This window comes from Nannobrachium achirus, assembly GCF_963921795.1.
Source record: "Nannobrachium achirus genome assembly, chromosome: 24".
Classification (NCBI taxonomy): domain Eukaryota; kingdom Metazoa; phylum Chordata; class Actinopteri; order Myctophiformes; family Myctophidae; genus Nannobrachium; species Nannobrachium achirus.
This window is the reverse complement of record NC_137831.1, coordinates 16,204,686-16,217,961: the sequence shown is the minus strand read 5'-3', so window position 1 is coordinate 16,217,961 and position 13,276 is coordinate 16,204,686. Positions and strand designations below refer to the sequence as shown.

The 13,276-nt window shown below is 47.2% G+C and overlaps 1 protein-coding gene across 1 annotated transcript in view; it reads left to right on the top strand.

Moving 5' to 3' along the window:
- Positions 1–341: 341 nt before the first annotated feature.
- The window catches only part of LOC308279991 (E3 ubiquitin-protein ligase Midline-1-like), a gene marked incomplete at both ends in the record, with an annotated part of 68,139 nt that continues 55,204 nt past the window's right edge, over positions 342–13,276 (top strand). Inside the window, 3 exons of the mRNA XM_080720229.1 lie at positions 342–490; positions 2,096–2,356; positions 4,935–5,268. Of these exons, the coding sequence (XP_080576355.1) occupies positions 342–490; positions 2,096–2,356; positions 4,935–5,268 (744 nt within the window). The remainder of the gene's footprint in view (positions 491–2,095; positions 2,357–4,934; positions 5,269–13,276) is intronic.

The window sequence follows — 13,276 nt, the reverse complement described above, 5'->3', positions numbered from 1 at the left end:
AAAATAACACAAAAAGAGAAGGTTTTGGACATTTCCACCGGACAACGACGATATAATGTTGGGGTGCCTCGGATGAAAGAAATATTCATGGGGTGCCCTGAGACAAAAAGGTTTGGGAACCCCTGCTCTAGGGAGCCAGGTATGCCTATGACGTTGTTTCTCGATTGCAAGACTGTGCTCACTGGGTCTGTACTCTCTCTCCCTCCTTCTCACTCTATCCCCCCCCCCCCCCCCCCCCCCCCCCCCACCCCGTTGTTGGCTGTATTGCAGACGGCCTCCCGGGCCTCCGTCATTTCGCCGTCCCGCCGCCCCTCCCGGCCCGGCCCCTCCGTTGAGCAGTGATGGACAGCCTGGAGTCGGAGCTGACCTGCCCAATCTGCCTGGAGCTCTTCGAGGACCCGCTGCTGCTGCCCTGCGCCCACAGCCTGTGCTTCGGCTGCGCCCACCGCATCCTCGCGTCCCACTGCGCCGCCCACGAGTCCGTCCACAGGTCAGAGGAACACTTTGGGACTTTTCTTTCATAGTTAGTTACTTGCGCCAACGGGTAGGGCTGTCACAATTATTACATAATTGTCCAATCGCGATTATTTGACCTAATCACGATTATTTTTCATAATCGTCATAATCGTTTCCATGTTGAAAAATGTTCATATATTTTTTTTAAAAAGGCAAAAATAGTGGAAATAGCTGATCTACAAGCTCACAACGCGTCGCATGGCGACGCGTTGTGAGCTTGTAGATCGGCTATTTCCACTATCAATGTTCTTTTTTAAGTATAAAGTTGTCAAATATGTCAGTAATTTATTTGTATATTTAGGTTATGTATCATATCTACCATGTGCAACTTTAAGCCTAAAAGCCAAACAGTAATGTAAGTGTCAACGACAACAACACAATTAAGTCGTCAATCGCAATTATTTGAGTGACAATTAATCGTGATGTAAAATGTCATAATCGTGACAGCCCTACCAACAGAGTGCTCAAGTACTGCGTTTGGTGTTTCTGTCGCGTCCTCTGTTTGTGTTTACGCCCGTAGCCAATCGGGGACCAGTGTTCATGGTGACGTCATCATCAGCAGCTAATGAGGGACTAGCATTCTTGGTGACGTTACCAACAACAAGTGCGACCTGATAGATAACAAGACGCAAGTTGGCATCTCGGCAGAGTGCCAGCTTGCCCACCCACATACATGCAGACAGCACCGTACAGCACCGATCACAGTACTGGGCACTCTGCTGGCGCACAAGAAGGCCATATAGAGCATCGCAGCGGAAGTGGATTCCTGGGGTCACTTAATATTCCCCATTCATTTTCGCCATAGACTTTTACAAATATATTTATAACAATTATGTTAAGCCTCGAACCAAGCCATCCAGGATGGAGGTGAATCATGATCATATTACCTTTGATCCTATGTGAAAACATATTTTAATATTACATTATTTGATATACTACATTTAATAACTACCCTTTGGTTAGCGATTTTCAAATTGTTCTTTTCATAGAAAAAAAGGTTATATGGTCATGATTCACCTCCATCCTGGATGGCTTGGTTCGAGGCTTAACATAATTGTTATAAATATCTTTGTAAAAGTCTATGGCGAAAATGAATGGGGAATATTAAGTGACCCCAGGAATCCACTTCCGCTGCGATGCTCTATATGGCCACGAGTGTGTGCCATTCTACTTGTTTTGTTTTTTGTTTTAGCTTGTTTTGACAAAATTAGTTTCTAATTCAGTTAGTTTTAATTGTTTTATAGAGCAGGGTTGCTCGTTTTTATGTTTTTATTTTTGTGACAACGCTTAGTCTTAGTTTAGTTTTTATTAGTTTTAGTGTTTAGTTTTAGTTTTTTCATAATTTGTGTTATTTGGCAGGTACAGGATTAAAATCATTGTTTAATAAAAATAAATAAAAATAACATTAAACAAACTAAACTGCTGCCTTCGGTGCCCCTTTCCATTTCAGTTCCTTTTAGTTATACACAATACCATTTCAGTTAGTTTTTATTATAGTTTTTTATTTAGTCACCATTTTAGTTTTCGTTATTTCTTAGTTTTTTGTTAACTCTAACAACCTTGCTCCGTCCGTCCACAGCGTCGGCGCCTTCCAGTGCCCCACGTGCCGCTATGTCATCTCCCTGAGCCCGCAACGCGGACTCGAGGGCCTCAAGAGGAACGTCACCCTGCAGAACATCATCGACCGCGTGCAGCGCGCCGCCTCCTGCTCGGCCGCGGGCCTGCCGCTGCCCACCGGGCTGCTGCCCTCTGCGCCCCCCAGCGGGCCCAACTCCCCTGGCGAGGAGCGCGACCGCCTGGCGCTGGTGCCCGTCTGCCCGGACGCCTCCGCCCTCGTCATGTCCGGCAGGCAAGTGGTATTACTTGTGTCAGGGACGTGCTGGGCCCCTGATTCAGGGAAAAAGAGTTGGAGAGGCCCTCATTGCGCGCTATAGAGAGAGATCTCTCTCTATAGCGCTGCTGCTGCTCAAAGATTTGCCATTTCAGATCATGACAAGTGACAAGCCAGTGGGCCAATTGACCGATCGCTATGCCCCTCCTAAAGCCGTCCTTGTCCAATGCCAAGTTAGCAACAGGTTACTAACGCAGCTGACTTGGCAAGCTGCCATGGCGGCGCGCATCGGTGTACCGAGTCTGGCTGCTAGATAGAGATGGGATTTATGGTTCTTTGAAGTGAGCCGGATCTCTGACTCTGAGATCCGTTCCTTTCAAAGAGCCATTCAAAAGACTGGCTCATTTTAGTTACTGGTTACTTTGTAGATTTTGATTATGATTGCAAATCACTTCCACCCAAATAGGCCTATACATTTTGGCCATTGGATACATTTCTGGCATTTGAAAATAGGTGATCTACAAGCTCACAATGTGTCACGTTGCGATGCATTGAATGAATTGTGAGCTTGTAGATCGGCTATTTGCAAATGATTTTTCTACATTTACTCATTGGAAAACCTGTGAAACAGGACATTCTGCATAATGAGTACGTTCTAATATTGGTAGACCTACTTTAAGTACATTTTGATACCAATACTATTTTACTTTTACTCAAGTACATTAATAACATTCCAAACTTGATTGCAGTATTGATATGTTTACCTAAGTAAAGAAATGTAGTACTTTTCCCACCACTGTTCATTAGAAAGGAACGGCTCCCTACTGTGAACCGAATCATATCGTTCATTTCAAAGAGCCGTTCAAAAGACTCGATTCGTTCGCGAACGTCCCACCCACTCGCTCCGTGTCACAAACACTGAACAAAAACAGAACGGATTGCACTGACCTACAAACCCACGGGAATAATTTAGGAGCACTTCATGAGAAAATATAACTGGTAACACTTGTGTACTGTATGTTAATCTGACTTTAGTATAGGCTATTGTTTTCTTCCTGGACGTGCGTTTGTGTCAGGTTTAATATGGGATTTTGACAGCTGGCTTCTCCTCTGCAGTCTGCACGCCGCCATGGCAGCTTGCCAAGGCACCCGCCTTAGTAACCTGTCGCTAACGTGGCATTGGGCAAAGTCGGCTTTAGGAGGGGCATAGCGATCGGTCAATTACATGACTTATATTTCGTCATTGTCGGGTGGAAACCTTGTACGTCCAAAACCATTTTAAAAATGATTTAAACTAGTGATAACAGCAGATCTACAAGCACACAACGCCTCGCACCGCGAGGCGTTGTGTGCTTGTAGATCTGCTGTTATCACTACTTTTGTGCGACAGCCTTGTATGATGAAGCAGGACTTTGCTTTGCGAAAAAAATGTACAAATTTGAAACTCGGAGATACAAGGTTTCTGCCCGACAGTGACGATTTACTTTGTTGGCCGCCCAGCCCCCAAAATGGAATGAAGGCCGACATTTTATATATATTTTTTTCCTGGACCAGCCTGGCCCGGCCGGAAATGAAACGGCCGTTCGGGAATTGTCCCGCTTTTCCCAATGGCCAGCACGTCCCTGACTTGTGTTATGGTGAGATGACGGCGAGACATTCCTGTAGCAATGATGACTGTTATGACACTGACATTATTTGGTTAAGCAACTTTGATGATGGAGAGGGCCACTATATTCACACACTCACTCCAGAGGGCCACATTGCATATACCAGTGGTTCTTTTGGGCTTCAGTACCCCCCTTTTCCTGATTGCTGAATCCAAGTACCCCCTTTAATCCACAACAACATTTTTGATTGGACAATACTGACATCAAATGTCCAGTTTTTGTCAATATATTAAAAATAAAAGTAGCCTATTGTTTTCTATTCAGTGACAGTTCTGGTTAAACCTTTACAGAACAGCATTTTCACATACATGTGTTAATGTTTTATCATTAAACATAATAGTAAAATAAGTGTTTGGGTATTTTCCATTTTCTCTCAAGTACCCCCTGTAGGACATCTGCGTTCCATGTCATACAAAAGTAGCAAAAATAGCCGATCTACAAGCTCTGCTATTTTTTTCTATTTTTGAATTGGAATCCTGAAAAGTTAAATTTTAATTTAATTTGAAATGCATTTTGTTATTATGTATGTTACATTCGACGTAAAAAAAGAACGATAAAAAAACTATAGAAAGCAGTAAAAGAAAACATTTTAACACTCATCTTGGCTACGATTGCCTTCTGAAGTTTGTGATAAGCGCGTATCTCCCGATTAGGGAGTCTTACTAGTTACAATCTAAAATATGATCCCTTGTAAAAAAAACAAAGTTGTCCTTTAACTGCTGTGCTGCCACTGTGCGACCGATTTTTCCCATCTTGGGATAATAAAGGTATCTATCTACCTATCTACCCCTCAGCCCCGACACCCCTCCGGAGCCCGTCCAGTAATAACGGTATCTATCTACCTATCTACCCCTCAGCCCCGGCACCCCTCCGGAGCCCGTCCAGTAATAACGGTATCTATCTACCTATCTACCCCTCAGCCCCGGCACCCCTCCGGAGCCCGTCCAGTGCCAGTTCTGCGAGCAGGACCCGCCGCAGGAGGCGGTGAAGACGTGCGTGACGTGCGAGGTGTCGTACTGCGACGAGTGCCTGCGCGCCACACACCCCAACAAGAGGCCCTTCACGGGCCACCGGCTCATCGAGCCCCTGCAGGACTCGCACCTGCGCGGCCTCCAGTGCCCCGAGCACGAGGAGGAGAAGGTCAACATGTACTGCGTCACCGACGACCAGCTCATCTGCTCGCTGTGCAAGCTGGTCGGCAGGCACCGCGACCACCAGGTGGCGGCGCTGAGCGACCGCTACGAGAAGCTGCGGGTGAGAGAAAGGGGGAATAGAAGAGGATGGGAGGCGTGTGTGTGTGTGTGTGTGCAGAGGTGTCAATTGGGTATGGCAAGGTATGGCAGCTGCCATACCTTGGCTCCAGGGGGAAAATTAAATGGACTTCTTAAAATAAATTCATCATACATACCTGTTGCTAAGGTACGGAAACATGACTGGTGTCTTGCACGTGCCCATTCGCACGCGTTCAAGACACCAGTCATGTTGCCATACCTTAGCTTTTTCTCAACTGACGCCACTGTGTGTGTGTGTGTGTGTGTGTGTGTGTGTGTGTGTGTGTGTGTGTGTGTGTGTGTGTGTGTGTGTGTGTGTCATTATTTTCTAATATGATGTAACTTTCCCCTGAGCTCCGGGGCTGTGTGTAAAAGAGGGGGTTGGAGGGTAAGCGAGGTGGGCTGTCATTTATCAAGCCAGAGCCTCCCTCCATGCCTCCATACGGGCTCTGTGTACTGAGAACACTGGGAGACAAATACTGTACACACACTTTATCCTCGTTGTGGGGGGGAAACCTTGTACCTTATGTCCAAAACCTTCCCTTTTATTTCTCTCTGTCTTCCGAGCAAGGTCGGCTATTTTCACTACTTGTGTGACGCTTTCGTATTATGAAGTAGGGCTTTAATTCACAGAAAAATAAAACAAACACATTTGAAATTTGTAGATAGGAGGTTTCTGCATGACAGTGACATTATGCAAATGAGTTACGGATGGCCTGGCCGCCGTTTCCAGGTTGAAGGGTGTGATAAATTGCAAACGTACGACTAGGTGATATCAGAGTTTTTGTCTCGAACCTTTATCTTCACGCATAATGCTGGTATATATTAGGACGGCTGGCGCTTAGCCTTTGGGAGATAATAAAAAAAGAATAAGTAAAAAGTAAAGCAAATAAATTGCGGTGAGAAATAGCCCGTCATCACACGGGCTGAGGTTTCCAACTCAATTATCCGGCGATTCTTATCGACTCCCGCAGAGTCATTATCTCCGCCGCATAATTAAACAATTATCATAATTACTACGCCACCCCTGTGTGCCAGGAGGGTGTTCATATAATGTGCACGCACGCACGCACGCATGGACGCACACCCACACACGCACACATTTTAACCATTTATTGTCGTTGTCGGGCAGAAACCTTGTATCTCCAAGTTTCAAATTTGTGAGTTTTTTCGTAATTTAAAGCCCTGCTTCATCATAAAAGGCCGTCGCACAAAAGTAGTGAAAACAGCAGATCTACACGCACACAACGCCTCGCGGTGCGAGGCGTTGTGTGCTTGTAGATCGGCTGTTTTCACTAGTATAAATCATTTTTAAGATGATAACTACAAAATGAACGGTCTTGGACATACAAGGTTTCCACCCGACAACGACGTTATGTATGTCCACACAAAGGAGATGCATACAAGGACACACATATTATAGTTGCAGTAAAGTTACATTTACAAAATCATGGCATATGTCTTCATGATACAATGGCATGTCACACACACACACACACACGCACGCACGCACGCACGCACGCACGCACGCACGCACGCGCGCACGCACGCGCGCACGCACACACACACCCCGCAGGGTGTCATTAGTGCTGGGACACGGCGTCCTCAACGAGGTTGCAGGTTAATGACAGCTAATTGGCTGCCGGGGCGGAGGTGGAGGCGTGGCTAATTGAGCAGACCCTGGTGGAGGCTAGGGACTTCCTTCCCTTTCTGTGTGTGTGCGTGCGCGTGCGTGCGTTTGTGTGTGTGTGTGTGTGTGTGTGTGTGTGTGTGTGTGTGTGTGAGTGTGTTCGCGCACATGTGAGAAAACATGCATTCGTAATTATGCCTATAGTTGTTGTCGGGGGGAAACCTTGCAGGTCCAAAACTGTTCGTTTTAAAAACGATTTAATCTAGTGAAAATTGCAGATCTACAAGCACACAGCGCCTCGCCATTGTGAGGCGTGCTTGTAGATCTGCTATTTTCGCTAGTTTTGTGCGACAGTCTTGTATGATGAAGCAGGGCTTTACTTTACGAAACAAAAAAAAAAGAAAATTTAAAATTCGAAAACACTGTGGAGATACGAGGTTTCTGCCAGACAGTGACGATATGTTTCCCTGCCCGTGGCTGTATCCATTAGTTGCTCGTGCGTGTGTGCACGTGCTTGTGTGTGAGAGACACACACAGGAAGTCTTTGTCACTGTCACAGTAAAATCCATAGTGGATGGAAGGTGTGGAAGGTCGTTGGCCTTTGGAGAGGATCCATCTCTGTGCCGGTTTCAGAGGCTGGAAGTACAGTACAGTACACTTAACCATCTCCTTCAGCACTACTCCACCTTAATGGAGCCATAATTTAACCCTTAAAGTGCCAAATGGCCGAACTACTTCGGCTTTTTGTCGGCTAGCGACGCAATCCGGAGTGCCGATCCCGAACTAGTTCGGCTCATTTGGGCTAGCGACGCAATCCGGAGCGCCGATCCCGAACTAGTTCGGCTCATTTTAAGAAGAAGAAAGAATTTGCCTACGTCCTCCCACAAGGGAAATTCAGTTTTCAGCTTAACCCAGCTGACCCCCAGTGCTTCGCACAAGGCGCGGGGGGGAGGGAAGCAGTGATAGCTGGAGCAGGGAATCGTACCTGCGACCTCTGGGACCTCCGGAGTCCTAGGTATGGACACTAACCACTCAGCTATCACTGCTGTTGTCGGCTAGTGTCGGCTTGCTTTGGTACCGTGAGCTGATTATTGACACTGTAGGTGGTCCGAGGGCTGCCGTTGTTTACCGCGATCGCTAAGTGCATATTCCCGCCGATTTATTCAATGTAATCCAATGCAGATGGCCAACTTTGAAGCCCATTTTCTCTGAATCTAGGCTTTTCTGGAAGAGGACAGCCTTTATTCGCGGCAAAATACACAGGGGGTCCCGTACGCGAGCCTCTTTTTCCAAACGCACCCCGGCTCTCTGTTTCTCTTTCTCAAAAACAAACGGCAAATCAAGTGCTTCTCTCACAGAGGCAGATAGAGTGCTATAATGGAAAACCAGAGGCAATAAACTCACTAGAGATCAGCTACTATAGTCCACAAAACACAGACAAATAACATAAACGTCCCTTCGGGGGGGAGGGGGACGGCATGACAAGTAACCTAATGTCCTATACTCATGCCTACAATACATTGCCAGAGGACTGGAAATTGTTTTTCTGCCGTCGCAACGTCGCCATTCATTAGGGAAATAGCCTAGCTACACATCTCTGTTGAAATAGTTTCCTTTTTTCCTTAACCCATTTCAGGGGAGCGTTCTTTAGGTTAGATTATACTTTATTGACAAGAATGGCAGCAGCAACATAGCATATAAACATCAGCAAGATATGAAGGCAGCAGCACGATACATAAAGGCAGCAGCATACACTAGGCATATTAACGGCAGCAGGAGAGCGACAAATGCATGACATGTATACTGTGATACTATACTAAGGCCGCAGCATACCAACAGCCTAGGAATAAGAACAGGCATCTATGGCAACTTAGGCAGGAGCATAACTTGGCGATGGATTCTGTATTCGGGTCATTTCCTGCAGGCCCACGATCACACGTGTACCATGTACGGCGAAGTACATGTATGGCTGTGTACGTCGTGGGCTTAACATATCTCTGCAGGCAATTACCCGAGACCCCCCGCGGGGTCTAACACAGAACCTACGGTGGAGCTGGGGTGGTGGCGGGGCAGTAGCTTGCGCAACAATACCTTACCTACAGGCAGGTCTACCTATATATTGTATAGGGGGCGGGACGCGCAGGTCCCGACCACGTGAGCGCGCGCAACCTCCAGAACACTTCCCCGAACTCGCTTCGTCATTACACTCCTTCGCATCATTTCAGGGGAGCGTTCTTTAGGTTAGATTATACTTTATTGACAAGAATGGCAGCAGCAACATAGCATATAAACATCAGCAAGATATGAAGGCAGCAGCACGATACATAAAGGCAGCAGCATACACTAGGCATATTAACGGCAGCAGGAGAGCGACAAATGCATGACATGTATACTGTGATACTATACTAAGGCCGCAGCATACCAACAGCCTAGGAATAAGAACAGGCATCTATGGCAACTTAGGCAGGAGCATAACTTGGCGATGGATTCTGTATTCGGGTCATTTCCTGCAGGCCCACGATCACACGTGTACCATGTACGGCGAAGTACATGTATGGCTGTGTACGTCGTGGGCTTAACATATCTCTGCAGGCAATTACCCGAGACCCCCCAAAACAACAACCCCCAACACAAGCAAAAGCTAAGAATCCACTGCCAATGCCAACCAACGGTGAAGGTTGCTCTGCTGTAAATAGGCGACTAGTGCTGAGCACAACTACACTAACTGCCTAACCTTAATACTCTAGAGCGATACCAAATGAATACGCAGTAAACTGGAATTAATGAATACCAACAGCTTGCAAAGACCAACCAACGGCGAGGAAGGTGGCGCTGCTGTACTATAGCGCTTACTGTGAGCAGGAGGCACTGAACTATATAACTACCTCACACAATACTCTGGAAAGGCCAAGCTCAGTTATTAAAGTAAAGGCGGCGGGACAGCTCAGAACATCCTACCTAAAGGGACACCCCAGCAACCACCTTGCTTTGCAGAGAAAATGGAGTGCGGCAGAGCAATGCAACTATTCATAAAAACGTATACTAGAATGGACAGCAAATGAAATACGCTGTAGTACTGACATTTATTAATATTAGCAGCTTGCCAAAGGCCAACCAACGGCGAAGAAGGTAGCATTGCTGCAATTTAGCGATTACTGCGGTGGGCAGGAGGCAACTAAAGTGTAGATACGCCGACCAACACTAGAACTCGAGCGCTATGCTATACTAGAATGGGAAAACGCGATAGAAATACACAGTAGTACTGAAGTGTATTAATATTAGCAACATCCAACCAACAATGAAGGTAGGTGTCATTTTAGCGATGCTATACTGAGCAGGAGCAACTGCGTATAACACTGGTTTATACTGTTAAACTTACCCATCTAACCTAAAAGACACCTTGGCTTGCATATTAAAATGCATGTGAAGCACAGCAGAGAGGCAGCCATTAACCTAAAAAGACACCCCAGCAAACACCTTGCTTTGCATATTTAGGCATGTGAAGCGCAGCGGCAAATAAACACACAAACATATCGGGTACACGCCGAAGCAGAACGGCATAATGTAACCTTATGAAACCTGAGCTAGTAGCACAGCCGCTCAGTCCCGAGTTGCATGGCTTGATGCTCATTGGTAGCTGGGCGTGCCGGATTTCAGATTGCCGAGTCTGACGTAACGGACATAGCTGCCGATGCCCGGCGGCTAGAGGATTTCCTGGTTGATGACAGCACCCGGAGCGCAGCTGTTGTCACTGCTCCGGTCCAGCGAGAGAGCTATGCGGGTGGACGGGTAGCCGGGTGGGGGGCGGCGTGCAGGTGGGCAGCTGGTTGGGCAGGCCGCAGCTCTCTCGGTTTTATGCCGTACCAGGCTCGTGTCATGGGTGCCGGGGGCAGACATCAGGCGGATGTTTCAGCATGGAAATAAAGGACGGAAAAGTGAATTAGTTCTGCTCCAGAGTCTGCTGATGCGTAATATAAGAAACTCAACAAAACCACATCTTGACTTTTAAGTCAAGCAATGCAAGAGCGGCCAAGCCAATATACCAACCAAGCTAATGTGCTGCTATTTACTAAGGCTACCTATTGTTTCCAAGCTTAAAGCGACTGAAACCCCAACAGCACCGAACAAGCAAATGCGCTGCTATTTACCTGCTAGAGTCTGGCTCCGCAGTGCTTCTAGGATAGCTGTTGCTGGTGAGAGGAATGGAGTTCCCGCCACTGGTGCTGGAACTGCAGTTCCCAGATTCCTTTGCGGCATGATGGCGGCGTCGGCGTGTTGCGCCTCCGGAAGACGAGCCTGCGCCCCCTGAGCTTCTAGCACGACACGGCGGGCTGGCGGGTGGGTGGGCTCACGGGCAGGCGGGTGGGCTCACGGGCAGCGGGCTGGCGGGTGGGCTCGCGGGCAGCAGGCAGGCGGCGGGCTAGCGGGCAGCAGGCAGGCGGCGGGTGGGCTGGCAGGCGTGACGACCGCCTTGCTTGGGTTGGCCGATGCTGTAGAAGCAAAGCCCTCTGCAGTGCTAATCGACTCCTGACTGGCCTCATGGTATTCTACAGCCGTGGACGAAGCTATAAAGATAACATGTTAATAGACAACGCAGCCGCTGCAGCACGACGCTGCAATGGCAAACATGCTGTAGCGACAGCCATGCATCAGCTCCAGCCCGAATCTGAAAACCTGTTAGCAGGCATGTGGCAGCCGAAGCAAGAAGCTATGAAGAAAAACGCACTGTTAGCGGAACCTGTAGGAGCTTAGCCAGAAGCTGTAGGAGATTAGCCAGAAGCTGCAATGATCAAAATGCTGCTGTAGTAGCGGGCCTGCCACAGCTCCGGCATGGATCTGCAGTGATAAAGATTATGTTAGCTGCTGCAGTAGCAGCTATGCAGCCACTCCAGCACGAGCTGAAAATATAGAAATGTTAGCAGCAGACATGTAGCAGCCGCAGCAAGAAGCTATAAAGTAAAACATGATTAGTGGAACATGTAGCCGCTTTAGCATAAAGCTGCCATGATAACCTGATGCCGAAGCCGTGGGCCTGCAGCCGCTCCGGCCTTGAGCTGAAATAATAAACAGGATGTTAGCAACCAACATGTATTAGCTTTAGCATGAGCTGTAAGAAAACATAAAGTGTGCTATGTGACCCAATACTATAACCTTAGTTTGAAACGACATTTAAATTAAATCACTTTTACTTCTGATACACTGGTAGCAGCTTTAACATGAAGCAGTAACGATTGCAGCGGACCAGAAGTGCTTTAGCCAGGAGCTGTAATGATACAAATAATGTTAGTATCAGACACGTGGCACTGAGCATGAACTGCACAGATAACATGATGTCAGCATCCTACAAGCAGAAGCGTCAGTTGTAATTATTAGCAGCCATAACAGCAGCATTAGCAGCTTGAGTAGAGCTAGCCTCCACCGAAACCACGGAGACATGACGGTATCCGACTGCGGCAGCAGCAACAATTGGCGTATTTATTTAGCATTTAATATAGCAGCACAACTGACAACTTAGAACTTATCAACTTTAACTAATAGCCTGCGATGCGAAGAAAAAAGCTGATGAGCTGCAGCTGATGGATGCTGAAAACTGAAGAGAATGGTTAACTTTAGAGTAGACTACGTTTCCCTGCATGCACTAGCGACTCAACTGGTGACGTCAGGTCAGACAGGCACGACTTGCGTTAGCGGAAGCAAAACATTGATCGCACGTAAACTATGGCACCTATGAGCTAGCGGGTTCCTCCTCCCAGGGGCCCACGCAAACAGACATTCTTTATAGCTTCTCAAACGAGCGGCCATAGAGTTATAATAGCGAGCGGCGATTAATGTTTTAATCATTCATCCCGCGAGGGCCAGACAGTGCAAAACATACACATAACCCAAGGAGAGGCAGAAGCAATATAGGCCCCAGATACTAACTAGATTAAGCACGCTGCGACGAAGCCTGAATCGAAAGCTTTCCTCCTGGCCCGACGTGTAGTTCATATGACTATTACTTCTAGCACAACGCCGAGGCTTGGCATGATAGAGAACTACATTTCCCACACGCAGCGCTTAGTATGTGCTACCGTAAACCTCCTCCGTGAAGACGTAAAGCTCTGCTAGGTAGATTCATAGAGTTATAATATGCCGCTTACGGACACGCGCAACCTATATATTAATTTATTCCTCCTGACATGAGACATTACTGTTAATAGAGGCAACGTTTTCACACGGGGCCATACTTGTGCCTAGAACATGGCTAGCAAGCTGTTTTACCAGCTAACAGCTATCCTTACAGAAGTTAGAAGCTAGCCGGCTAACAACAAGCAAAGCTAGCCCTTGGCTGACTGAAGAAAGGAACGCTGCTCAACAGTAG